The 24,211-nt window shown below is 36.1% G+C and overlaps 4 protein-coding genes across 4 annotated transcripts in view; 3 read left to right on the top strand and 1 right to left on the bottom strand.

Moving 5' to 3' along the window:
- The first annotated feature begins 316 nt into the window (after positions 1 to 316).
- Gnf1 (germ line transcription factor 1) lies at positions 317 to 9,931 on the top strand. Its single transcript, XM_076769497.1, has 16 exons — positions 317 to 525; positions 663 to 794; positions 1,398 to 1,547; positions 1,608 to 1,710; positions 1,791 to 2,257; positions 2,467 to 2,646; positions 2,751 to 3,149; positions 3,223 to 3,388; positions 3,472 to 3,687; positions 3,781 to 4,007; positions 4,750 to 5,084; positions 5,380 to 5,598; positions 6,457 to 6,630; positions 6,715 to 6,790; positions 6,872 to 7,054; positions 7,380 to 9,931. The coding sequence occupies exons 1-16, from the start codon at positions 517 to 519 to the stop codon at positions 7,503 to 7,505; spliced, it is 3,162 nt and encodes a 1,053-aa protein (XP_076625612.1). The 5' UTR covers positions 317 to 516; the 3' UTR covers positions 7,506 to 9,931.
- On the bottom strand, positions 7,514 to 12,170 carry LOC143343992 (angiotensin-converting enzyme-like). The gene is made up of 9 exons (XM_076769507.1): positions 12,029 to 12,170; positions 10,668 to 11,031; positions 10,268 to 10,586; positions 9,743 to 9,967; positions 9,132 to 9,495; positions 8,663 to 8,824; positions 8,245 to 8,499; positions 7,922 to 8,097; positions 7,514 to 7,795 (listed from the first exon to the last, which is right to left on the bottom strand). The coding sequence occupies exons 1-9, from the start codon at positions 12,037 to 12,039 to the stop codon at positions 7,716 to 7,718; spliced, it is 1,956 nt and encodes a 651-aa protein (XP_076625622.1). The 5' UTR covers positions 12,040 to 12,170; the 3' UTR covers positions 7,514 to 7,715.
- A 6,634-nt stretch (positions 12,171 to 18,804) lies between these two features.
- Positions 18,805 to 20,905, top strand: LOC143344000 (actin, clone 205-like). The gene is made up of 2 exons (XM_076769522.1): positions 18,805 to 18,963; positions 19,619 to 20,905. Exon 2 carries the CDS (start codon positions 19,640 to 19,642, stop codon positions 20,768 to 20,770), a length of 1,131 nt encoding a protein of 376 aa, XP_076625637.1. The 5' UTR covers positions 18,805 to 18,963; positions 19,619 to 19,639; the 3' UTR covers positions 20,771 to 20,905.
- Positions 20,906 to 23,409: 2,504 nt separating this feature from the next.
- LOC143343848 (actin, clone 205-like) overlaps positions 23,410 to 24,211 on the top strand; it is a 3,968-nt gene continuing 3,166 nt past the window's right edge. The window contains exon 1 of the mRNA XM_076769141.1: positions 23,410 to 23,567. The gene's annotated coding sequence lies outside the window, so the exon portion shown is untranslated. The remainder of the gene's footprint in view (positions 23,568 to 24,211) is intronic.

Consider the following 24,211-nt stretch of genomic DNA (forward strand, 5'->3'; position numbering starts at 1 on the left):
ATAGAGTTAGAAATGTGTAAAACATTCCTTACGTTCATATTAATAGAAAAATCAAAATTATAATACTTATTTTCCATACTTTTTATCTACATTCTCCTTTACCTTTCCCATTAGTTTATTTTTATAAATTCGAAAATTTTATAATCCTTTACAGTTGCTCCAAATATTATACGTAAAATTGAATCATTTTTCTACACATTTTTTCATATAATTAATTAGTTATAAACAATTACTGGGAGTGATAATTATTTATGAGGGGTTCCCGGTGCACCCAGTGCCCAGTCTGGTAACACTGGCTTAAAGTTACTACCTATCGACGCACAAGCGTGGTACCACACCATGCTTTACGGAAGTGCGCGTTGATTTGTGGCGTGCGACATAAGTACCTTGAAGCGAAACAGTTTTGAATTTCTTCATTCGTTTATCTCCTACCTCTAAAGTATCGTTTGATCGTTTTAAACATTGACACATCTGTCAATAATTGACAGATACCGAAGATTTTTGTATGCTTGAAACATGCCAAAGGTAAGTTTTAACGTTCGGAATCAAATATTGCAAACGAGGTTAGATTCGTTTTATTTAGAAGCGTGCATTTTAAAACTGCCAATTGACCATGGAATCAGAAATTTCATAAAACGTAACGTTTTTCTTTATATTCGTAGGACATACGATCCTATTTCCAGAGTGTTAAAACCAATTCTACTTCTACACCCACGAAAGCAGTAAAAAGACGAATAGTAATTTCATCCGACGAAAATGAAGAAAAGACACTGTCACCGGTTAAGCGATCAAAGGTTTGTATATAATTTTGTATTACAATTTCAGCTTTTTAAAGAATAACGATTTTTTTAAAGGTTTATAGTGAAATATCTCCTTAAAACGTTTAATAATTACATTAAATTATACTTGATTGACTACAAATTTTTGGATTAATTTCTTATTATAACAGGCAATATATACTATGAATTTAGTTTCTTGAAGTTTCAGATTTTACTTTTGCTTATTAACACTTTGACTGCAACGCTGAAATCACACGTTTTGCTCAGGACGCCACAGACGTGTACCGCCAGATGCAAGATTTCATAGAAATTAATCTTTTATTTTTGATGTTCTAATGAAAATTTTTAATTGCTCGATGGGGCATTTGTTATTTTAAAGTATCTTCTAATTAGCGATTACGTTCAAAATGCACTAAGTGTCGATTTTCATTCAACTCTTACAATTGTAAGTAGTTCAAACGCTCTGGTCACTGATGGTCACTGTGGCGTCACGAGAGAAACCATGGCCGGTCATATATGACCAACATGGCAGTCAAAGTGTTAAGTGGTAGTTATCATAATTTCAAATAACAATGATTTCAGTAACAATAATGAAATGTGCTTCTGGCTACATTTTAGAAAACAAAAAAGTTAGGAGAGAAACCTGTATCGTTCAATCCTGATGATGATACAAAGCTACAGAAAATTGTTTCTCCTTCTAATATCTTTGGTAAGAAACCAATAAGAAGGCAGGAAGCGCAGAAAGTATCAAAACAATTGCAAAAAAAGGTAATTCATTATTGTCTTAGAAATATTAGAATATATATTAATATTTGTTTACTATCATAGGAAGCTAAAAGCCATAATGATGATGATTTTGAAGCTACTTTGATCGAATTGGATACATCTGATATTGAGCAGAAATATTTAGCAGAGATCAAGTCTGACACAGGTATTATTTAATATGAAAAAAGATTATAATGAATAAATAACAAAATGTGAAGTTAAAATTGGAATTTTTGTCTTATATAGATTCATTTAATAGTAAAGACAAAGAACAAGGTTCACATACAACCAGTACTAAGAATGAAGAGAAGAAAAAGACACCTCCTAAGAACAAAATTAATGACGAAAAAATAACGCCTGTTAAGAACAAACACAACGTCAAAGAGAAAAAGACGCCTGAAAAGTCGGATTTGGAACAAAAGGATGAATCTCACGTATCAAAGAATAAAAAGTCTTCTAATGACAGTACAAGTGAAGATATGGAGCATGCAGATTCTGAAGCTAGTAATAAATTTAAGAGTAAGAAAAGACGTTCCACATCCAAAATGGAAGTGGAATACAAAGAACTGAAGAGGAAAGTATCTCCTAAAAAGTCAGAAGCATCAGATATATATGAGGAAAGACTTGAGAAAAAGAAGCAAAATGTTGCAATGTATCAACAGTATCTTCAGAGAGGAGGAGCCAGACATCCAGGATCTAAAGAAATTCCGGAAGTATGTAATGAATGTTACATTATTATCAAAATTGGGTGTTACTCGAATAATTTCGTATAAATCTTTATTTCGATAAATCATTAAGCGTTATTTTCATTCGTTGTTTAGATAAATATGTAACCAACTCTGATTATTACTTACAAAAGAAATGTCATTGTACATTTTGTTTCAAAATCTTTATATTCCAAATATTAATATTAATATTTCAGGGCGCTGAATATTGTCTTGCAGGATTAAGTTTCGTGATAACTGGTGTTTTGGATTCTTTGGAAAGGGAGGAAGCTGACGAACTTATTAAAAAATATGGTGGACGAATTGTATCTCAAGTCACCAAGAAAACTAATTATGTCATAGTAGGAGATCAGGCTGGTCCTTCAAAATTGTCAAAAGTAATGATAATTACTAATTCACTGAAATTTTGTTTAAATTTATTATAATATAATTCTCAATATGTTTTTTTTTTTTTCATTAACATATATCAATATATCTTTAGGCAACTAGTTTTAATATAAAACAAATATCGGAGGATGATTTGTTAGAGATGATTCGTACGAGAAATGCAGGCCATGCTCATGATGTATTACAATCGCGAACAAAATCAAAAGATAGAACGAAACGAAAAGATACGGAGTCAGAAGACACGTCTCCTTCACCAACAAAGAAAAAGAAAACTATAGTAAATCAGGAGACAGAAAAATTGGAAAAAATATGTTCACCGCATAAAAAGAAAGAATTCTCTTATAAAAAAAGATCTGATAATAAAGATACGATAGCAACAATATTGTCATCGCCTAAAAAAAACGAAACTGAAGTACATGAATCTCTTATACAAGATAAAAAAGAAATTAATGATGCTAAGTGTGTACATATAAAAACAGATACTTTACAAGATGTAAGATTCGATTGAATTCAACACGATCAATGATAATTAAGAAAGCTTTTGTATTGATGACATTCTTTTTTAGATAAATGGAAACATACAAACACAGGCGTTAGTTGAGAAGTATAGACCAAAAACTATGAAACAGATTTTGGGGCAGCAGGGAGACAAAAGCAATGCCAAGAAATTGCATAAATGGCTAACGAATTGGCATAAAAATCAAAGTGGTCAAGTTAAACATGCCAAACCCAGTTAGTATTAATTTTAAATATTTTTAAGTATAATTACAGTTCTACCTTGTTTTTATTTCAATTTTTAATTTTATTCGTATCAGGTCCCTGGGCAAAAAATGACGATGGTGCTTTCTTTAAAGCTGCTTTATTATCTGGTCCACCTGGAATTGGAAAAACTACAACTGCTCAAGTTGTTTGTAATGAATTAGGTTTCGATCTTGTAGAATTCAATGCATCAGATACCAGAAGTAAGAAACTTCTGCAACAAGAAGTAGCAGAACTTTTATCCAATACTTCATTAAAAGATTACTTCATAGGTATGTATACATATATACATATACGTATTTCTGCGAATTTATACAAATTTCAATGGTAAGTGCACCGTCTTCTTGAAACGTTACGTTTTACAGATAATAAAAATAAGCCAACATCAAAACACGTTTTACTAATGGACGAGGTTGATGGTATGGCTGGTAACGAAGATCGTGGTGGTTTACAGGAATTAATCGCCTTAATTAAATCAACCGACGTACCAATTATTTGTATCTGCAACGATCGAAATAATCCTAAGATGAGAACGCTCGCTAATTATGTATTCGACCTGCGATTTTCGAAGCCCAGAATAGAACAGATTAGGGTAAAACGAAAATTTATTATATGTAAGTACTTAACACGTTTACTGTTTTCGTAAGTAAGAATGGATATTGTTTACAAATCTTGAAAAAATAAGCATCTCGTGGCAGACATTAATATAACAAATTTAAAAAATCAAAAAAATAGAGATGTTTCGTTTGTTGACTTAATTTTCGATCCTCTGCTGCAGAGCTAGCAAAATGGAGGAAAAAAGAATGTATAAATAGTAATATTTTAGTTTCTGTTGAAAATTTTAACTTTTATAACAGTTTTTTAATAGCAGCTCTGCCATCGGTTTTTCAACAGATCGTCGTGTTTCGATCTACTCTGTGATGGATCATGTCGTTATAACGGATGGTGGGAGTTTGATCACGTGACGATCTGTTTATTTAAATCCACTCTATTTCGAGTGAACAATAGAAAGGGTTATGAAAGTCCATCTGTTTTAAGAAGCATGTTTGAATCAAGGACTCCCGCGTCAGAAATGTCTTGACCCGTGTATTAATTATTAAACAGTGAACGTGTTACTTACCATTCTTCCACGAGAAGAAGGCACAGCGTGTTTAATCCCCACTCCTATTGCAGTCCGCTGACTCATTGGTTGAAAACAGTGACGAAGATCGATGACAGCCAATCAGCGGACTGCAGCAAGAGTGGGGGTTTAAACACGCTGTGCCTTCTTCTTGTGGAAGGACGGATACTTGTCCATAGTATAAATTTTCTGTTAACTATGATTTGTTACATAGGGAGCAATGAAATCCATATGTTACAAAGAAAACATTACTATGTCGACGGAAGATCTAGATCGTTTAATCGAATCCACTAATCAAGATGTTCGACAAATAATAAATTATTTAGCATTGTTTGTTGGAAAAACTGGTCGTCAGGAAAAATCTCAAAAACAGCATGTTAACAAAGATCTGAAATTGGGACCTTGGGATGTTATAAAGAAAGTATTTTCTACCGAGGAACACAAGCATATGAATATCCATGACAAAAGTGATTTATTCTTCCACGATTATAATATAGCACCGTTATTTGTACAAGAAAATTATTTATTGGTTACGCCTCAAGGACAAAGGTATGTCTAAATAACAATAAAAAAATCTCTTCTCTATGTGTACGAAGTAAATCATATAATTAGGAAATATCAGGACCTCCTGTTTGAGATTAGAAAGTAGCAATACAGTAAATTCTAAATATCAAATAAAATAGAATACAAATATGGTACATGACTGGTCATATAGAGTAATAGAAATTGAGATTGAGATTTATTAAAAACTTAATTTCAATGTTTTGGAGTTTTGGCCCTTGTTAGGAGTATATTTCTGAGATAAACAAATACAGTAAAAAAATATAATTTTGTTTCTGAGCAGAGATGAATTATTGGCAAAGGTAGCAGAAAGTGCTAAAAGTTTAGCACTGGGAGATATAGTGGAGAAATCAATAAGAAGTAATAGTGCTTGGTCTCTTCTGCCAGTGCAAGCTTGTTATTCTTCCGTTATACCTGGCACAGTAATGTCTGGTTATATTAATAGTCAAATTAATTTTCCATCTTGGCTTGGGCGTAACTCGAAAGCTCGCAAATTTGATAGGTAATACATATACATATACAGGGTGTTCGGTCACCCCTGGGAAAAATTTTAATGGAAGATTCTAGAGGTCAAAATAAGACGAAAATCAAAAATACTAATTTGTTGATGGAGGCTTTGTTAAAAAGTTATTAACGTTTAAAGTTCCGCCCGTACTGAATTTTTTTCTTGAAAGTGGGTAGGATATCAGGGGTATGTCTATTGACCAAAAATGCTTGTAATTGACCCCCGTAATTAAATATAATTTTTTTAGCATGATTTGAGATTTTTAAATTTTGTTTAAAAATTTCAGTACGTACTCGAATTTTTTTCTTGAAAGTGGGTAGGATTTCGAGGGTATGTCTATTGACCAAAAATACTGTAAATTGACCCCCGTAATTAACTATAATTTTTTAATTTTGTCGAAAAATTTGTCAACCTTCCTGAATTTTTTTCTCGAAAGTGTGTTGGATTTCGGGGATACGTCTATTCACCAAAAGTGATTGTATTTGGCCCCAAATTCTAGAAATAATTTTTTTAGAACGATTCGAAACTTTTTAATTTCGTCTAAAAATGTCAGTACCAACTCGAATTTTTTTCTCGAAAGTGGGTAGGATTTCAGGGGTATGTGTAATGACCAAAAATGATTATAATTAACCCCCGCAACCGAAAATAATTTTTCCAGAACGATTTAAAATTTTTTAATTTAATTGTTAACTTTTTAACGAAGCCACCATCAACAAATTGGTATTCTTGATTTTCGTCTTATTTTGGCCTCTGGAATCCCTTATTAGAATTTTTCCCAGGGGTGGCCGAACACCCTTACGATGATTTTTCTTATACTTTTTATATTTTATATGGAAATTTTCTATAATATCGTAGAATGATACAAGAGATTACTGTGCATACACGTTTAGCTACTGGTGTAAGCAAAGAAGCAATAAACATGGACTACATTAAACCTCTTAGGGATGCTATAGTCAGACCTTTGGCTGTAAATGGTGCTGAAGGAATAGATGAAGCGATGAATGTTATAAGTCACTATCACTTACTCAGGTTAAGTATTAAACCATGGGATATAAAATGTAAAACATCGGAACTTTGAAATTTACTGTCGAATATTTACATTTTTATTAATAGGGAAGATCTGGATTCTTTGATAGAAGTTTCATTGTGGCCCGGTGATCGCGATCCCATGCAAGTCGTTGATAGTAAAGTTAGTTTCAAGTTCCAATACATTCCTAATAATTTAAAAATATTTAGACAGAAAAAATAGGGTAGTGAAAATTCGTTATAGGTAAAGGCTGCTTTTACAAGGACATACAACAAAAATTCTGTAGTTGTACCATATACAGTGAGTGGTACATCAAAGAAGAAAGCAGCAAATGAAGAGGTTGACACTTATTTAGAAGAGAATGAAGCAGTAGAAGCGAATTCCGACGATAACGATGACAACGCTGAGACTGACAAAATGATCAAGGTAATTATATTCATAGCAACTTACATTACCAAAGATGCATGTTAACACAGTGACAATTGATTGGGGAGATTTCTTTCGTTATGCCGCGCAGGATTATGCGCTTATAAACACATAATAAGTGTGATTATATTAATTCAATGTGTAAATTGTTAATTATATAAAAAAATGTATATACAATTGTTTTTATACAATTCAAACGTGTTAAGTTTCGAAGGATATGCGTATTTAAGAGTACTTGCAGTGAATATTTTGTATCAGTCCTGTGGAATTTGTTATTGCGTAAAATTTACGATTGCAACGTTATCCATCAATTGTACACTTTCAGGTGAAGAAGCCTACCGTAAGTAAAAAAACTGAATCAAAACGTAACAATAACGATAAAACAGAAATGAAAGGTAAAAAAAGCGATAAGCCCAGTAAACGTGGAAGAGGACGTGGAAAGACAAAATAACACAGATATTGTAAAACTGGAATTTGCGTTTTATTGTTTAGCAAGACGGAATGAATTTAATATTTCAAAATGAATGTACTTATTGTCGAATTCGAACCGTTTATATATTCTTGTCAAAATAAGAGACTGTAACTCGATTTTTCTCGTACCTTTTGTACGGAAGTGTAAACACGCCTTTCTCGAAGTCACAGTATTAAAACGTAAATACTCCTACTCCATCGCTTCAGTCGTTTCGGTGATTTTGATTGTTTCATCAACCGCTGCTAATTCTGATCTAGTTTGTACACATTCTGAAATAAGTAAGTATTAATAAATCAGCATGTAATATACCATGAATATTGAATTGAAATTGTTACATATGTATATTTTATTTATTTTTATTTATTATTTATGTATTTCATTATACGAGTACGTACGTTTTGCTCTAGGCTTCCATCCGATGTACTCGTTTGTTTTCTTATTCTCCTCTGTCAGCCAATCTGTTAGTGGTTTGAAATATTCCAAGAGTCCCGCGGTATCCATGTTTCTTTGACCTGTGAGCTTTTCCATCACATCTTGCCAAGGTTTAGAAGAGCCCAGTTCTAATATGGATCTGTGTTGTAATAATAAATTGTACCATGAATTTTAATATCAATTTTAATATGTTTCGATGGATTTTCGCCAATCCAGATGAATAGAATACTTCCTCGATAGTCAAGATATAACATTTTTATACACCATTTGAAGATCAAGTACTTACTTCAGCAAATTTCCTGCTGCTTTGTTGTTATAAATATTACATTGATGCAACGGCTTTGAGTTTGGATTCTGCGGATCGTACTGATTCGCGGCTGTGCACAGAGATTTGTGGAATTGGAATTGTACGATGAAACTCACATAATACCTGATGTACTCTACATCTGCTATTATATGGTACTTCGCACCAGGATCAAAGTCATCTTCTGATCTATCTACCGGTGGCTCGATACCTTGGAAACTCTCAATGAGATCCCACCTGAAAATTGAAATTTTAAAAGAATATGCTTGACAAGACAAATTTCATCATGGTAGAGTCCCGATTATTTAAGGTAATGTGAAGCTTCTATACGCGTCCATACGCTTGAACTCGCATAATTACAGAGCTTGTTGATTGCTCGTGTGCAAGTAGTTATACTGACCAGTTACAATTATAATTATCTGGTGTAACTGCTCCTTGGAATACGTTCCAGCGCCATTTGTCCATCATATATGCGAATGGTAGAAATACAATTTTGTCAATTCCTTTTAGGTAAAGATTATTGATAATGGCCTCTTGATCAGTTGCATCATCGTTCAACAATCTATAATATATAAACACAACAGATATCATATAAAAATTTAACGTTGAATACACATTTTAGTAACCAAAATAGTTAAATGTTTAAGTCAATCTTTAACACGTTAAACACCGAACTAATTTTCTTTCGCTTTTCATTTAGATGGGCGTATTTGTTAAAAACGTTTCAATAAAATCCATTAGAATATTTTTCAAATTTGATACTGTTGGACCCTAAGGACTGATCTCGTCTAATCAGAAAGTTTAGTGTTTAATGGGCCATTTTGATTCATAGCAAACATTTCATTGTAAACATAATGTTTTTCATTTACTTGATGCTTTTCAGGTGACTAGGAGTCGATGCGCTGAGCGCTATAACATCGCCGATAGCTTCAGTGAATCCGGGATTCGCGCTCTCTTTGAAGACAGTGGGTTGATCTTTATATTGCAAATAATATTCAATGTGACCCATTTCGTGATGTGCAGTTAACAAATCTTGCATGTTAATTGTTGTGCATTGCTTGATTCTGAAATCCTTGCCATCGTAGAAGTCCCACGCACTGGCGTGACAGATCATCTCTCGATCCTTCTGCTTTTCCAAAATCGATCGTTTCCAGAACAGATCCGGCATTGCGGTAAGGTTTATGGATACGAAGAAATCTTCGGCTACGCGGAAGATGGTCGTTGCATTGTATCCTAAGAAGCCACAAGTTAAAAGAATCAGTCAACAAAGAATGTTTTTGAAAGTCTTGAAGCTTACACTTTATATTTCTGTAATGTTACAGCAATCTTTTGTAGCAATATTAACAGTTTTGAACAGGTAAGAAGATACTTGGTATAGGACTATTTCGGCAATTACTTATGACTAAACCCAATATACTACTAAAGTTTGGTGAAAAAATAGTCAGACACCACCTAATAAATAACAGAATATTAAACAAACCTTGTTCGATCATAGCATTTGTCGCGTCTGGTAATTGCTTTCCTGGATATGGAATTGTGAAGTCTGCTATGCCAGTCCAACTCTGTGCCCATAAATTGCCTAATAAGTGAGCGGGGATAGGACCGTCCTTCGAGACGATATCTTCACCATATTTCTTCCTAAGTTCTCGTCGGACGTAAGCGTGCAGTTGTAAGTAAAGTGGTTTCAATTGTTGCCAAAGTGTTTCTAAAAAAAATTCATTAATACAAATTTAATCCATGCTTCATTACTTATTATCAGTTTCTCATTTCTTTTTTTCAGTAAAAAAGAAAAAAATATATCAAAATCAGATTCTACGCCAAAAAGAAACCCCCCGAAAACCGTGTCATTTTCAAAAACGCGTTTAGTTTGCGTTTTTGGTAGCGCTTTGGCACTGCCCTCCTCTACGTTTCCGGTAAGTTTCATTGAAATCGGCGATAACAAAACGGGTAGTTTCTCTCGTTGGAATTACATTACTGATATTGTAAGTTTGAACGCCTCGTTTACCAATTTGTTCAGGGAAGTCGTCAGCTTCGTAGTCTTTCATCCAATAAGCTGCGTTGTCGGTGTAGTTGTTCAATACAGCAATCATATTGCTCAGCTCGACGTATCTTACGTACAACGACTTCATTTTTTCGCCCGTTGCTTTCCTCCACTCGGTCCAAATGTACTTCAGTTCTTCAGGATCGCGACTTTTCATCAAACGATCGGTCAGTTCGGGTTCGAGGGCCAAATCGCATTTGCTGCGATTTTTGAAATCGCATATTCTCGCAGTGCTATAGATGTTCTCCATGTCGCTTATAATTTTCTTGTATTCTTGGAACAGCTGTAACGAATTAAATTTCATCTATACTTTCATCGACGGTCATTTTGACTCGAAGGGTTAACGTATAGATTAATTTATTACATCTTCGGGAAGAGCTGCAGCGCCCAGGACGCTGAGTTTCGAAAACTGTCTCCTGATGGTCTCGTCTTTGATGTTCTTCCATGGGTACTCGCTCACTTCTCGCCAGATTGTCTTGTACACGCGAGCCGCTTCCGCGGACACGTTCAACTTTTTCGCCAAGTTCTCCTGAGTCAAGTTCGACGCGTAATCCCATTCAGCTAGCGATTGTTTGTTGTTCCATTCCGCGTACTGCTTGTCAACTCGGCTCAAGAACCCTCTGGCAATCGTCAACAAGACTTCGGCCCCTTTGGCAGCCGTGGACTCACTGGCGCCCTGGGGCATCGGCGACCCCCATGACAGAGTCACGAGAGCTGCCACCAGCAATCTGTAATTTTTTAACGCTGAATATTTCTAGTGGATGTAATAAAAAATACAGAGTGGTTCGGTAGATGTGCTGTTAGTAGTTTGAAAATCAGAAGAACAGTGTAATCTTCATCGCGAATACAAGAGAGTGTAAGTATTGCAATTGAAATACAAAATTTTATGATATCCACATAGTAATAATTAATTTCTCTTTTATCAGGATGCCGCGAGGAGAAGTCTCGAGCTTTGAAGAGAAAATAAAAATACACGCCTATCACGATGCAGGAATAATAAACGAAATTAATAGATCTAGTACTTGCGTACATCAATTTTTACAAATACTCGTCGGGTTATTACTTCGTTAGGTCGTTATAAAATTATCTTTGAAGCTTATGAATTAGTTAAATTTCTCGTAAAAACTACAAAAATTTTGGAAGAAACTAACATACAGGCTAATGAATTTATTTGAAATAAAATGGAGAAACGTTCAATCCAATAAAAAGCGCAGGTTTACCGGCTACGGTATTTTATTGCCGTGCAGAGAAATATTACGACCTTAGGGCATGACAAACGACGCCATATTGCATATTATTTTAAATAACATCGTATATTTGTAGGCCGAGAGTAATCAAGCGTCGGGACTATATCTGATCGATGAGCACCGTTTATCGTCTGCGATACACCCGCTTCAACGGAAGAGTTAAATTACAAGATAAGTGCTTTGTTCCGTCCGGAATTTTATTATTCAATCAAACATAGTGCATTTAAAGCCCTAGATTAGTGCAAGAAACAAAGTTAAAAGACCAGAATTTACACGAAAATACACGTGCGTGGATTTCTTCTTTCGGGAAAATATGTATGTCTTTCGCGGATGAAAGCGAATTTGATAGAAACATCACCGAGCGGAAACCTATTACGTTGTCGGGAAACATTTCAGTATTCATTGACCGTTCGTTAATCACTATCGTAACGATGGTCTCAGTTGAAACTATAACGGTTACGGTTTTAATAATACTCACAGGCGCAGCATCTTCTCGTGAATTCGTTGAAGTTTGACGAATCGACGGGAATTCGAACAGTCGACGGTCGACAGTTATGGTCGACTTGGGAACAATTTTCACGAGGTCAAACTGTTTACCGGTTCCACCGTAGAATGACCGGGAGAATCGTCGCCTCTCGCTATGCACACACACGTAAAATGATCTCGGACAGCGAGTCACGGTGATCTTTTATACACAGCCCCCACTCTGTCCAGCAATGTTTTCTTGACTACGAGTGAACCCTGTGTTACAACTTGCAATATAAATTCCATCGAAGAGGCAGGCCTATCCAAAGATAGTCTAGTTGATCTTAGAAAGTAACAAAAAGTAAGTAAAAAAAAAAAATTGTTAGAATTAAAATTAAAAGAGTCTCGGAGGATTCTGGTAAGTTCATCCTTGTCTTTTTGAGCAATCTGTGCAAGTGTTCATCCTGTTTAGTTCGTTATATCTAAACAAGTCAGTCTAAGACACGTTCACCGATGATCGACATTTTGAACTTGCTATGCGTTATTAAATCGTTTACATGGTTACATATTGTGCAAAGACAGTTGTCAGCGGCCGAATTTACGCCTTACAGCAATCACAGTTGCTTTGATGGTATTTTTTGATAAAAAACAAACGATATTGTGTGAAATAATGAAACTGCAAGTCAATATATTTTAATAAATATGGTGACTGCGACAGTTGAAAATTGTACTGTTCTTTTTGAAAAATCCTATAATAAATAATTGATTTCGTCGCAAGATTTACGCGTACGTGCCCAGTAGAAGGCTATCGAAAACGTGCCATCCTCGATGTTCGTAGCTGTCTCAGTCTCAAGGGCTCGCATTACGAGAATTGAATAAAAAGTGTTATTCAGATTGTTCCTAGTTTTAGCAGGAAGCGTTTCAGGAAGACTGAATACGCAGAGGTCAACTAGGATAGAAAAGTTTTGCAACTGAAATTTATCATGTTTTTATCACTTGTCAGGCTATTATAAAACAGTAATAGTTAAGTGATTCATCACAGGTATTCATAATACAGGGTGTTCGGCCACCCAAGGGGGAAAAATGGGAGATTTTAGAGGCCAAAATAAGACGAAAATCAAGAATACCAATTTGTTGATGGAGACTTCGTTAAAAAGTTATTAACAATTAAATTCAAAAATTTCAAATCGTTCTGGAAAAATTATATTTGGATGCAGGGGTAAATTACAATCATTTTTGGTGAATAGACATACCCTCGAAATCCTACGCATTTTCGAGAAAAAAATTCGAGTAGGTAGACAAATTTTTCAACAAAATTGAAAAGTTTTAAATCGTCCTAAAAAAATTATTTTTAGTTGAAGGGGCCAATGACAATCATTTTTGATCATTAGACACACCCCCGAAATCCTACCCACTTTCTAGAAAAAAATTCGAGAAGGTGCCTAAATTTTTCGACGAAAAAAAAAATTTCAAATCGTTCTGGAAAAATTATTTTCGGTTGCGGGGGTCAATTACAATCATTTTTGGTGAATAGACTACCCCCGAAATCCTGCGCATTTTCGAGAAAAAAATTCAAAACGAGTGGAACTTTAAACGTTAATAACTTTTTAACGAAGCCTCCATCAACAAATTGGTATTCTTGATTTTTGTCCTATTTTGGCCTCTAGAATCTTCCATTAAAATTTTTCCCAGGGGTGGCCGAACACTCTGTATATGGCATATAAAAGAAGGAAGAAGACATATAACGATTAGAATCATACATTTGTGTCTTATTTTTTAATTTTATATTAGTTACTTATAAGAAATAAAAAAGTTACAATCTTAATTTCTACAGTCGGCGCGAATGCAATAGCAGAAAGCTATTTTTTAGGAAATGTTTCCCACAACAAGAAAGATCAAAATTAGTCTTTAAGAAATTCTGTAATCGCGAATACCACGAATAGATAAAAAGTAGAATAAATAAAAGTAGCAGTCTACTTATAATTAAAAAATTTGAATAATATTAAATTGTTTTAAGTAATATATTACAATAAATTGCAATATCAATATTTTAATATCCATGGCGCGTCCATCTATAAAAAACTTATTTTCCTCTCGAAATCATTCAATTTATATCCGTAACAATTTTCGATATTATCGAAAACAAACGAGTTATTCCAAGTGATAGAGTTCAATGGGACACCGTGTATAACAGTAAGTTTGGTATTTAATGAGGGATATCTTAACAATTTAGAAAAGCAAAGAAACTCATCTGATATCTCATGTTAAAAGACTCAGGTATTTTGAACTCTTTTTATTGTTGGCGCCCATTGCAATAACAATGCCATAAACAGATGCAGAACCAGTCCTGAGTTTTATCATTGCCTAAATTTGGCTTGTAAATTTACAACCGTGGCCAATGAGAACTTTTTGCAACGGAATATTTATGAATTATAATATATAGTATGCCTACGAAGTCTAGACGTATCTAGACATATTTCTAGAAAACTTTTTTTCTAAATCGGACAAGTCGTTAAAAAAATTGCAGAAACGAGTATTTATATTAATACTGTATTAATACTTTTTTCAAATTTGTATGTCTTTTAGATTTCGTAGGGAATGTAATTATTGATACATCAAGTGACATTGTTTATTCTATTTTTAAATTTAAAGATTAGGATATAAAAAAGTTTATGAAACTTTTCTTAAAAGTATATTTAACAAATTGATATGATTACTATATAAATCAATCCAATAAGAGAAGCAGACATAAAAACATTGAACTGTAATAAATAATGAAATAAATTTTCGTGTAAAAATATTTATATTGTATTTTACATATTAATAAATTCGGAGAACCTTTACATTCCTTGTGAGCGTGCAACTTTTTGAAAACTATGTAAAAAACTTGTTTCGCCGGTTGTCTTTAATCCAACTCATAATTTTGACTATATTTATACGAAAAATTCACGAGACTCTTGATAGCCTTCGAATTCAGCATTTGTTTTATCTATCCAAAATTCCGATAGCCATTAATATTTGATAATACATGATATCACCGTTATCAATTGTTTCAATAACAAATTCGTGATGTTTTATCTAAAATACAATATATTACTGCACACAGTAATGAAAAGTTATTTCTTTGCGCACGACTTAACTTCAACGTGTACGTATTAATAGTAAAAGTCTTCTATCTTAAAGTTTAGTTTGCGTAAAAATTTATGCAAAGTAATGGTAATTTTAATTTTAATGATAATAGAATTTTTACATTTTATGTTGGTTTATATTTATAAGTAATATAAAGGGTGTTCGGCCACCCCTGGGAAAAATTTTAATGGGAGATTCTAGAGGCCAAAATAAGGCGAAAATCAAGAATATCGATTTCTTGACTGAGGCTTCGTTAAAAAGTTATTAACAATTAAATTAAAAAATTTAAAATCGTTCTGGAAAAATTATTATTGGTTGCAGGGGTCAATTATAAGCATTTTTGGTGAATAGACATATCACTGAAATCCTATCCCCTTTCGAGAAAAAAATTTGGATAGGTGCCTAAATTTTTTGGCAAAAAAAAAAATTTTCAAATCGTTCTAAAAAAATTATTTTCGATTGCAAGAGTCGATTACAATCATTTTTGGTCATTACACATACCCCCGAAATCCTACACATTTTCGAGAAAAAAAATCCTTACCGAAAATCTAATTTCAGGCCAGAAATCATTCCCTGAAATTTCATGCATATCTTTAAAACACCATAACTCCTGAACGGATTGGACGATTTTAATGTTTAAAAAAGCAAACAACGCGTATTTTAGTGTAGAATATGTAGAAATTGCAAAAATATTCGAAAAGTTGATCCTTGACACCGCAAAATGAGAAAAACCCCATAAAAATGGTCCAATTTTCAAACAGCCATAACTCCTACAATTGTGAATATATTTCAATGAAACTTTTTTCTGAAGTAGAGCTCATGGGTACCTACAAAAAAGTATTGGACAACTTTTCTATAGGGCGTCAAACAAAATTACTAAAAATGAAAAACAAGTTTTTAAGGAAAATCGACAGGGGGTAGGTGCCTAAATTTTTCGACGAAAAAAAAAAATTTCAAATCGTTCTGGAAAAATTATTTTCGGTTGCGGGGGTCAATTACAATAATTTTTGGTGAATATACCTACCCTCGAAATCCTACCCACTTCCTAGAAAAAAATTCAGTACGGACGGAACTTTAAACATTAATAACTTTTTAACGAAGCCTCCATCAAAAAATTAGTATTCTTGATTTTCGTCTTATTTTGACCTCTAGAATCGCCCATTAAAATTTTTCCCAGGGTTGGCCGAACACCTTGTATATTAATACACATATACATATATGTAGATGGAAACTGGTATGGGAAATGGAACAATATGGAAATCAATAAAGCATACTACTAGTAGTAGTAGTAAAAATATACAATGTACGAATGTATGTTGAGAGCTAATCATTCAATGAAACAGTACAGGTACAAATATAGAAGATCAACATAACGTTCGAAATAGCACACTCAAAATAGTTAAAGGATTATTCATCCACATATCTGTATGCACAATTGAATATTTTACTCACCAATAAGTATAAAATTTTGTCGGAAAATCAGCGCAAATATTTTCTGGTATATCGTGTTTATTAAATACAATTTTAAACTTATTATATCTAATGCTAGATAAACTCGTTAAAAACACATTTTATTATTTTTTATTGCTAAATAAATACATCTTACAGAATTTAAAGTAAAAATCAGCTGAAATTGCGCCACGCATCGAACCATATTTTAAATACAAAGAGAATACGTTCAATATTTCTAACAAAATAAATAGAGAGTAACTAAAAGATACACGAACATAGATATCATACGAATCGAATTTAATAATTTAATTTTGTCAATCACTCTTACTCTACGCGCAATGAGTGCAGATATTTTAAGTGAAATATGCCCACCATGTGTCAGACATAACAAAATGGTTAGAGAAATTCACTGTAAAATAAAGTCTTGCATTTGGAATATAGCATGATAAATAATTTGAGACAGTCGTAGCTTTACAAACAATAACTACCAATTATAAGTATGTTTATACATTAAAATACACCATTTTTTTAAATATCACGACGAACCTAATATAGGAATTCTATAAAACAATAATTTTAAAGAAAAGCGTGGAAATTATTAAAATTTGAAATGCGATAAAATACATTTCATCCCTAAACTTTGTTTCGACTTTATAAAATGTTATACGATCAAAATAACTATAAACGCTCGAAAGTTTAGAAATTCTCATAGTTTAATAGGGACATTAAAACAACAAACTGTTAACTTCCAACTTCTTTTAAGGAAGTTATCGAGATTATTTCGATGAATTTTTCAAAGTCAAGAGAAAGTCAGCCCCTTCGGAAAACGGCCATCTTACGTAATAACGCGCCATTGCCCCACACGCATATTTTCGTACGCGATACCGAAATGACGGGCGTAACAAATTTAAACAACAAAGCTTTCTATTATTTGCAACGTCCTTCGAAACATACAATTTTATCGTAGTTGTAATATTAAAAGTCTATGACATTGAGCAAATTTCTTCCTATTACAGTATTTAACGAATATTGTTCTTGAAATTCTGATTAGATTATTAGGTAGAAAGCAATAAGTTCCGATATTAAAAGATGTGCAAAAACAATGTTTGAGTAGAAATCGTAAAAAAAGAATTGCATTAATTTAATAAAACTGTTGCAAAGCTTCGAACAGAATTATGTTAAGAATAACAAATAATCGTGATAGAAGCCATACATTTTTTCAGAGTAATGTTGCTTTCAGTATTTTAAGTTTCTCTGATCGCGTCGACGTCTAGATATGGACACAGACATATTCAATTTGAGCCGATGACCTGTCGAACCAAATAACTATGAAAATGGTTCAACCTACAAGAGGGAAAGCAGTACATACGCAAAAAAAAAGTAAAATATACCTTTTGTATTAAAATTAACTCTTTGCAGCAAGGTAGATGAAACGATCGTCTAAAAAAATAATCATTCGAGTACAGTGATTGGCATCGGTGACCATTTGCTTCAGCAACCACTTGCTTCGACAAAAAAAATTGTGTAACTCTTTGTCGAAAAATGATGACAAAGCACTTAAAAATACGAGTTTTAAAGTAGAACATTCCCTTAACACCATTCCTACCAAAGATGTCAAAAGATATCTTTTGTTCGAAAGAAGTATACATAAAGCTATAGTAGAAATGGTGTTAACAAAGTTGACCAAAATCGTAACAGTTTCTACGAAACCAAAACTTTGCTTTTAGAGAATTGTAAAGACCATACATTAAAGTGTCCTATTCAAATTTGTTTTCTTTAACACCTCGCTCCCATAGTGAAAAGTCCTGTCACCCATATATGGTTGACGTAGCAGTCAAAATGTCAATGTAACGAATTACTTAGCGCAAGGTAGCGCGCACAAATTCAGTGCAGCAACGAATTAAATTGTATAATACTTTCCATAACGATTCGAAAGCTGGATTTTGTCGATTTTGAAAGGCTATCGAGTGGTGAAAAATCCGAATACCAGTGGTTTAATGTAGATACTAATTCTAGCCAAGATTATGTTCTACTTGGGTAAGGTTGGAGAGTCGGTGGGAGGCAGGCGCATAATTCTCACCGCTGTTCTCGGACGGCCAGGGCCGTCCAAATTCGTATAGCTGTCCACCCTCTGCCGAGATTCCGACATCTGGGCTATACTAATTTCCTGGTTCGTAGCGTGTCTGATCCGCAGACATCGTCACACGGAGCTTTCGCGTGGGCAGAGGCGCTGGCCAGCCCTGGAAGCGTCCCGCGTGCCCATCTTCGGTAGCGTCGCGTACGCTGCGGATGTTATATCTGGCGTCGCGGCGCCCTCGAGCTTCAGCCGCTCCTCAGCCGCCCGTCGATTCACAACTCACCCCCACGGTTAGTAATTCAACGAACGTTACCACTAAATAATTTTTCAACGTTCTGGTATTCGACGAAGTTCTGGTGTGCAGTGCTGCACGATCGCCCGATCGATCTGTGCTTTGTGGTGACAGAAGTGCTTGTAGAAAGTCGATTAATAGGGTTTTGGCTAATTGGCGTATGGGAATGGATGCGCGGACACGTTCTACGGACTTTAGTGTGGAAGATTCTCAAAAATAACACAGTAGATACGTTTCAAAGTGGAAAGTCCGATGTTGAATACCAGTTCAATTATTTCGATATTTTAAAAGCATTTCCCTAAAATAGTTTCGAATCCGATTTCCTTTCTGCTGGAAAAGTGAATAATTATTTTGAAAAGAATAGAATTGGGCTTTAAAATTATAGTTGTTTGGCATTGAATCGATATCTCTTAATTTTGAGAGCTAGAGCTAGAACATAATGAGAACAGTTAAATCTTTGCCGCGTGGAAAACTTTTAACGATTATGAATTATTGAAATTATTCATTTTCTGACACCTGAGAAATGTTTAAGACTGAGGTGTCCAAAATCATAGATATCTTCTAAAGTAGTATATTCTCCAAATGCGATTACGAGTTAATTGAGTAAAAAGAAAGATTCACAGCACCGTTTGACCGAAACACCTTTTTTTCAGAGACACTAAAGAAGCAGCAAAATGTGCGACGACGAAGTAGCAGCCCTTGTTGTCGACAATGGATCCGGTATGTGCAAGGCCGGATTCGCCGGAGACGATGCTCCACGTGCCGTCTTCCCATCGATCGTCGGCCGCCCCCGTCATCAGGGTGTGATGGTCGGTATGGGTCAGAAGGACAGCTACGTAGGCGATGAGGCCCAGAGCAAGAGAGGTATCCTCACCTTGAAATACCCGATCGAGCACGGTATCATCACCAACTGGGATGATATGGAGAAGATCTGGCATCATACCTTCTACAACGAATTGCGTGTCGCGCCTGAAGAACACCCGGTTCTCCTCACCGAGGCCCCCTTGAACCCAAAAGCTAACCGTGAAAAGATGACCCAAATCATGTTCGAGACCTTCAACAGCCCGGCCATGTACGTCGCCATCCAGGCGGTGTTGTCCCTGTACGCTTCCGGTCGTACCACCGGTATCGTCCTGGACTCTGGTGACGGTGTCTCTCACACCGTACCAATCTATGAAGGTTACGCTCTTCCCCATGCCATCCTCCGTCTGGACTTGGCCGGTCGCGATTTGACCGACTACCTCATGAAGATCCTCACCGAGCGAGGCTACAGCTTCACCACCACGGCTGAGCGTGAAATTGTCCGCGACATCAAGGAGAAACTCTGCTACGTCGCCCTGGACTTTGAACAGGAAATGGCCACCGCTGCCGCCAGCACCTCCCTCGAGAAGAGCTACGAGTTGCCCGATGGACAGGTCATCACCATCGGTAACGAGAGGTTCCGTTGCCCCGAGGCCCTGTTCCAACCGTCCTTCTTGGGTATGGAGTCCTGCGGTATCCACGAGACCGTGTACAACTCCATCATGAAGTGCGACGTCGACATCCGTAAGGACCTGTACGCCAACAACGTACTCTCCGGTGGTACCACCATGTACCCCGGTATCGCCGATCGTATGCAGAAGGAAATCACTGCCCTCGCCCCGTCGACCATCAAGATCAAGATCATCGCTCCTCCCGAGAGGAAGTACTCCGTATGGATCGGTGGATCCATCCTGGCCTCTCTGTCCACCTTCCAACAGATGTGGATCTCCAAGCAAGAGTACGACGAGTCCGGCCCAGGCATCGTTCACCGCAAGTGCTTCTAAGCACATTGTCGAGGAATCATCGACGTCGCACGAACACCGAAGAAATATCACTCGATCCCAAGGGAATCGAACGTACGATGCGTTTGTTTCTCTTGGGCGATCATCATGCTGCAATAAAGAAGCGTTTTCGGCATATCACAGAACCCGGATCATCATCAGATCTCATCGAATATTCATCGTCGTGGTCATGCACGTCGGTGCGCAAAACAACGTTGGCCTGGCTGATCACGTCGCTGATCCAAAGAACTTATTTACGGGTAACGAAGATCACTATCATCTGTCACTTCATCACGATCGACGGAAGTCGGCGTAGGTGTTGGTTCTCGATACAGAGCTCGCTCGTGGATGGCCATTTCTAGTCGCGTATCGAAACGAATTGTCATTCATCGGTACGCGCTCGACTGGACAGCTACCAAATGTATCTTTCAATCATGAAAGGGACATTTCTGGATTAAGGCGAAGGAAATAGGATTCTTGACGGGATTGGACCAACCTCGAGGGAAGCTATGCTCGTTTCACTGTTATGCGAGATACCCGCACCTCCAATAAATTTCTCAACCTTTATTATACTTAGCCTGCTAATCGAAGCAAACTCACCATCAATATACTTCTACTTTAATTTATTTTGTAAATATTATACACTATATTACTATATTGTTATACGATATCAAACTGAAATTAAATATACATTGTCTCATACCATTATTTATATCCTTTAGCTCCAACATCTTAAGTTTCTCGTCGATGTACCCGTTGTTTCTCGTCGTGGGAGTCACAATTGTCTTCGAAAGATTCTCGCATTAGTTTCCTCGATAGCGTCGCGTATATACCAGATCGTACAACCCCAGAATTCTCGTTAACTTCGCCAGCGAAACGTCTGTAACATACGTTGCTACGTAAACGTGTATGCTTAGAAATTTGCATATTATTTTGAATTAACAGTCGCGTGGATCTTTCTCCCGTTTTCGATATTCTTTTGCGATTCACCGAGCGTGGATATTAGACGTCGATATTATAGAAACGATAGTGAATGGACATGCATGCATTGTTTGTAACCAAGTATGGACGCTAACGTAACAAAATATTGAAATACACGTCATTTATAAACGCAACGAACACTACCTACGCTTCATTGTATTTTGTTACCAAGCATCTCTACATCCAAACCTCTCGTTGTTACGCTACGCCAATATTAATAGTAACTTCTTCAAATTTGATGTGTACACCCGAAGTGCGTGTACAGATACGTGCAAGAGTTTATATAAAAAAGAATTGTTGTTCTCTTCGCGATGCCCAAGTCCGATCATGCCTCATCGAGTACGGTAAAAGGCTGACACTGTGAATGCTCTACCATTGAAATTGTTTTAAAATAACTATTGTTGTGGCGTCGAGCTGACGGACGACCTTGGCCTATTATGACTAATCTGCTCCTGAACGGTTCCCTTTACTATATATTTTTCTGGCCCACGTCGGTGTACTTCCTAAAAAAGAACGGGCTTTATTTTCCAGCAGTTTGATTTATATCGTCAACATTGCCAGCGACTCGGTAATTTCTTCGCTGCATTCCGCGAAAACCTTTTTCGTCGATAACGGTTGTTGTAGCGTTAGGGTTGGCCGATAAAAGAGCCACGGATCCTGAGATTTATTTTCGTCCCGATGCGTAATCTCGAAATATTCCTCCTACTCTGGTATCTCGTAGAAAGAGGCGAACGCGTATCGCGCAGGGGTCGTGCTTTATCCAGCGTCAGCTACTAAACTAAATTTGATCAGGCTTTTGAATAAACTTTATATCCCCGTCGAGTAAGACGGTAATTTTCAGCTCGAATATTTAAAGGTCGAGGAGAATTCTGATCGCAACGACCAGTAATCTCAGATAACGAATCTGATATAGGATACAGACGTTGATGAGCGTTGGGCACGCTTTTGTACGGGATATTTTTAAATTTGATCGTTTTCAGGTACTTGTATGGCTACTTAGAGACTGGTAAAAACTATCAACGAGACACGTTATAAATAAATTTGTATCTGTTGAGAAATTTCGGTCAATTTTCGAACAGTTACTAAAAATATCCTACGAAATTCCTGATCGCGAAAAGTTATCCAAAACCAACGAAACGGAGCCCGGTGTCTTTCATTCGCGTCATTTTCCATGGAAGTAAAGTGCAAGTACGTCCAACGTTGCTTGGCACCTCGTTCTCAAACAAGACAACAACACGAAAACCCACTTCCGTAACAAAACAAGACGTAAACGTCTGGTTCGAACATCGGCGACTTAGCGGGCTGGCGATGCGCGTTCTCGTCTTAGCCCGTGATCTACAACAAGAACAAAATGTTTCAGCGGCGAGAACGAGTTATGAACACAAATTCTACAACAAGTTGCTCCGCGCACGACGACGTTCGCGCGAATCGACGACGATGCTCCACCACCCCTTCCCAAAACGGGCGAAGAAACGAAGTATGCGCGAGTACTCGAACTTTCACAGATACTATCACGAATAAATGTTTCTACGGAGAGAAAACGGGAATAGTAGGAGGTGCAGATTCGATGAAAAATCGAGAAACTATAAAGAGAAACAACATAGAGTGTTTTCACAAGCGACGCGTTTCCCTCGGTCCGCTTAGGGCCTGGGGCCGCCTAGTTCGGCGAGCGTCGCGACGCCACGCGAGGCAAGCCTTTTTCGTGCCTGTCGAGCAAGCACCATCCCACGAGAATGCGGGGGCGTCCTGACGAGAGCATATATTCGACGTCGCGACGCTCCCGAGGCACAGACGCCACTCCAACTCTGTCCCGTGCACGGTACGTAGAAACTGCTTTCTGGAACGATTATATTTCGTCTCTCTGGATACTATCGGCTGCTTCCAGAACCCTCGACAGTGTCGATGCTGTCCGTTACGATCGATCAGATCGACGTTGAAGATCATCCGTATCACAGTGGCGCGTTTAGACGTTTTTCTCATTTTAAACAGTCTTCTTCTTCCGGTATCTCGTATCTGAAACAATAGAGAGGGTTAATTTGTGTTTGAAAATACGAAGTGATATTGAAATGTTCAAGTAGTATTTACATTGTTTTCTGCTTGGAAATGTATGCTGCTCGTGCGTTTAAATTTTAGAGTTGCTTTCAGATCTTTCGTTTTTATTCCAACACTGTTTAAAATTAAATAGACGGTGAGATTATTCAGTTAAATTTTGAATTTTAATATTAAGGGTATTCATTATAAATTACCTTTCAAATTGAATTTTAAAAGTACATTGTCAACAGAATTCTTTATAATCCATTTCACATACTAAGTATCGTTTAAATATTGATATAGTTTCTCTATTTGTTTCTCGAATGCTTTCTAGTACATCTGATACATTTAGTGCATATAATAATTTAGTTGAAGAGTATTCAATGCAATACATTTCATGCTTGTATCCGAAAGTATCCAATTTAAAATTCA

The sequence above is a fragment of the Colletes latitarsis genome, chromosome 7, assembly GCF_051014445.1.
Source record: "Colletes latitarsis isolate SP2378_abdomen chromosome 7, iyColLati1, whole genome shotgun sequence".
In the NCBI taxonomy this organism is placed as follows: domain Eukaryota; kingdom Metazoa; phylum Arthropoda; class Insecta; order Hymenoptera; family Colletidae; genus Colletes; species Colletes latitarsis.

Coding starts and splice junctions, on each gene's coding strand:
- Gnf1 (XM_076769497.1), top strand. Junction 2,647..2,750: donor GTCCTTCAAAATTGTCAAAA/GTAATGATAATT, acceptor ATATATCTTTAG/GCAACTAGTTTTAATATAAA. Junction 5,599..6,456: donor AAAGCTCGCAAATTTGATAG/GTAATACATATA, acceptor ATAATATCGTAG/AATGATACAAGAGATTACTG.
- LOC143343992 (XM_076769507.1), bottom strand. Junction 9,496..9,742: donor AAATGCTATGATCGAACAAG/GTTTGTTTAATA, acceptor GTGGCTTCTTAG/GATACAATGCAACGACCATC. Junction 8,098..8,244: donor GCAGCAGGAAATTTGCTGAA/GTAAGTACTTGA, acceptor ATTACAACACAG/ATCCATATTAGAACTGGGCT.
- LOC143344000 (XM_076769522.1), top strand. CDS start 19,640: ATGTGCGACGACGAAGTAGCAGCCCTTGTTGTCGACAATGGATCCGGT.